Source organism: Hipposideros armiger, unplaced genomic scaffold (assembly GCF_001890085.2).
Source record: "Hipposideros armiger isolate ML-2016 unplaced genomic scaffold, ASM189008v1 scaffold_238, whole genome shotgun sequence".
NCBI lineage: Eukaryota > Metazoa > Chordata > Mammalia > Chiroptera > Hipposideridae > Hipposideros > Hipposideros armiger.
The window spans coordinates 2,008-4,607 of record NW_017731588.1 but is presented as its reverse complement, the minus strand read 5'-3'; the positions used below and the strand labels follow the sequence as shown (position 1 = coordinate 4,607).

At 41.0% G+C, this 2,600-nt stretch overlaps 1 protein-coding gene across 2 annotated transcripts in view; it reads right to left on the bottom strand.

Annotated features, from left to right (window-relative positions):
- Positions 1-2,589, bottom strand: part of LOC109389548 (maestro heat-like repeat-containing protein family member 7) — a 27,972-nt gene extending 25,383 nt beyond the window's left edge. For both annotated transcript variants that reach the window (XM_019655166.1, XM_019655165.1), the window contains exon 1: positions 60-2,589. In XM_019655166.1, coding sequence (XP_019510711.1) covers positions 60-242 — 183 coding nt within the window. In that variant the 5' untranslated portion in view covers positions 243-2,589. The remainder of the gene's footprint in view (positions 1-59) is intronic.
- Between the last annotated feature and the right edge of the window lie 11 nt (positions 2,590-2,600).

Here is a 2,600-nt window from a genome sequence, read left to right as displayed (position 1 = left end):
TCATCCCCACAGGGGAGCATGGCAGGCTGAAGCTGGAGGGGCGGAGCTCCATGGCTTACAGCAACAGCCACATAGGCCATCTTCTCCTGGATGGGCACATTATGGCATTTCTGCAGCTTCCTCAGGAGCCTCCAGAGAATCCAGGTTGTGCTGGGCAGCTCCACCTTCAGAGTTCTCCAAAACTCAGCCAGATACCTAGAAATCTCAGAGTAAGAGGGTTCATCAGGAGAACGGATTATCATAGGCCCACCATGACTACAACCCTCTCAGAGTCTGTCTGGAATCCAATCTATCAGAGGTTTCCCTGTTTAACTTCAGGGTAGCAAAAAACTTACTGTCTGGTTTCATAACTGCAACCCTCCCAGGTTTTATAGACTCACGTTCCCAATGCCACAAACTGGTCCTAACTTACATTTTCAGTCTCACAACATCCCTATCGCATACTCTGCTCCAGCTACCCAAGACCATTCACTATTGCCAAACAAACAATGAACTTTGAAAACTCTATATCTTTGCTTAGGTCATTTCCTTAAACTGGAAGGCCCTTGCCAACTTCTTGGCCCATCAAAATCCTTCCAGGTCCAGCTCCAGTGTCATTTCTTTTGTGAAGCCATTGCTGCTGCTTCACCATGTTGCTCATGAGAGTTCACATGACACTTTAGAAACTTCTTCTTTATAGAAGGTTGCCTCAATCTTAGACATGCTATTGTCAGTTCTCTGTGTGTGTGTGTCCATTTGTTCCCTCTGAAGGCAGGGGTTATGTCTGGCTTTTCTTCTATGAACCCCTCTGGGCCTAGCACAATGCCAGGCTAACAGAAGACATTCAAAGCCATACTTATCCAATTTACTATATGAGCCTTGAATTTTGGCTAAGGTCAAGCTCTGAAATAAAGCTTTGATCCTCCTTAGAAGATATCCCTTCTTAAAGAAAGTCTGTAATAACTTCTCTTCTACCATGGACTCAAAGGTAGGGCCTGGGAGTTATAGAAATATCGTGGAGGAACATTAATGGGGGGTCTTGGGAGTGGGGAGATTGAGAGTTACGCTTGTAATCCATCCTTTTATTTTCAGAACCTACCTAGGTATCTTTGTGTGCTAGAGTCAGTGTTGTTCTAATGTGTGGTCTTCCAACTATCTGCATCAGAATCACTCTAAAAATTGAGAGGCTTAAAGACTATTCCAACATTTCACCCCTTACTCTGGTAATTCTAACCTGAGAATAAAAACAGAGTAAGTTTCTAGAGGACGCCTAAAGGGAAGGCCAGAAAGGCAAGGTGAGATGCTGAAAAGACTCATGGCTGGGGAAATAGATTGTAGAATATGAACCTTCATTCCTGGGATGAAGTTAAGAAATTCCTGTATTTACTTACCTTTCTTTTTTTCTCTGTATTGCTGAGGGAGTAAATGAAATACTTTGAGAAGCTATTTATTGTGAAAGAAGTGTTTTAAAATGCTTTTGGTTCTGCACATTTGTAAGTGGGCTAGGAGTGAATTTGTATTAGGAAAACACATACATTTGGCCTGTAAGCCTTCACAAATTTTAGTGTGAAAAAAATCAGCCAGAGAATTTGTTAAAAATATAAAACAAGTCTCACTTCCAGTGATAACTGATTCTGTAGATATGACATGGCTTTTGTTTGCCCATCATTTGGGAAAGAGCATTTATTAAACTGGCCCATCCCTTCCTGGCATGTATTTTTGCTATTCTTTGTCTAGAATGCCTCTTCCACTCCCTCATCCCACCTTCTACTTGGCTAATTTACATTAAAAACTCAGCTTGGGGCAGACATACTTTCAGAAATCCTTCCCCAGTCCTTCATCTCATTAAGCCTCCTCCGAGGGTCTTCCCCAGAACTCTCTTATTTTGCTCTGGCACCCTCTGCTGTTCGTCTCTGTCTGCTACCAGACCGCATGCTGCTTGAGGGCAGGGTCCCTGTGTCCTGTCCATTATTTTTCCGGTGCCTAACAGTACCTTCTACATAGTAGGTGCTTTGAACAGACTCCTAAGAGCAATCACCCGGATGTATACGCAAATGAACGAAAGAACGTCAGGTAAATGACCAAAACTATCATCAGAATGAAGCTTCCTAAGTCACTTCCATTCCTAACAGATGCCATGTTCTCATACGATCTAAAGCAGTAGTTCTCAAAGTCCTCCATGAGCTAGAACAAACACCGACAATAAAGTAATGCTAAAATTACACTTCAAATAACTAGCTATATTTAACATTTGGTACTAAATCACATATTTTAGACAAGAATCTAGTGTAGCTAAGCTGAAGCAAGTAGTAAAGATTTAAGAGCAATGTATTTGAGAAATACACAAAAGAGAGTATTTTTTAAAAGATTTATATTAACTCACTTTTTTTCTCTGGATGGATAAAAGTCCTCCTTTATTTGATTTAGTGGTACAATATGTAAGTTCAACTGATAAGAAACATCAGCACGACCCCAAGACATTATGTGAGAACCATACACTGAAAGTGGTTTTCCAACAGTTTAAAGCTGAGAAATCTTTTCCTCAAATACAAGTAATTACTAAGAATCACAATATATAAAGCGGATACAAGAGGTGCTGCTCTGGTTAAAATGAGGAGGGG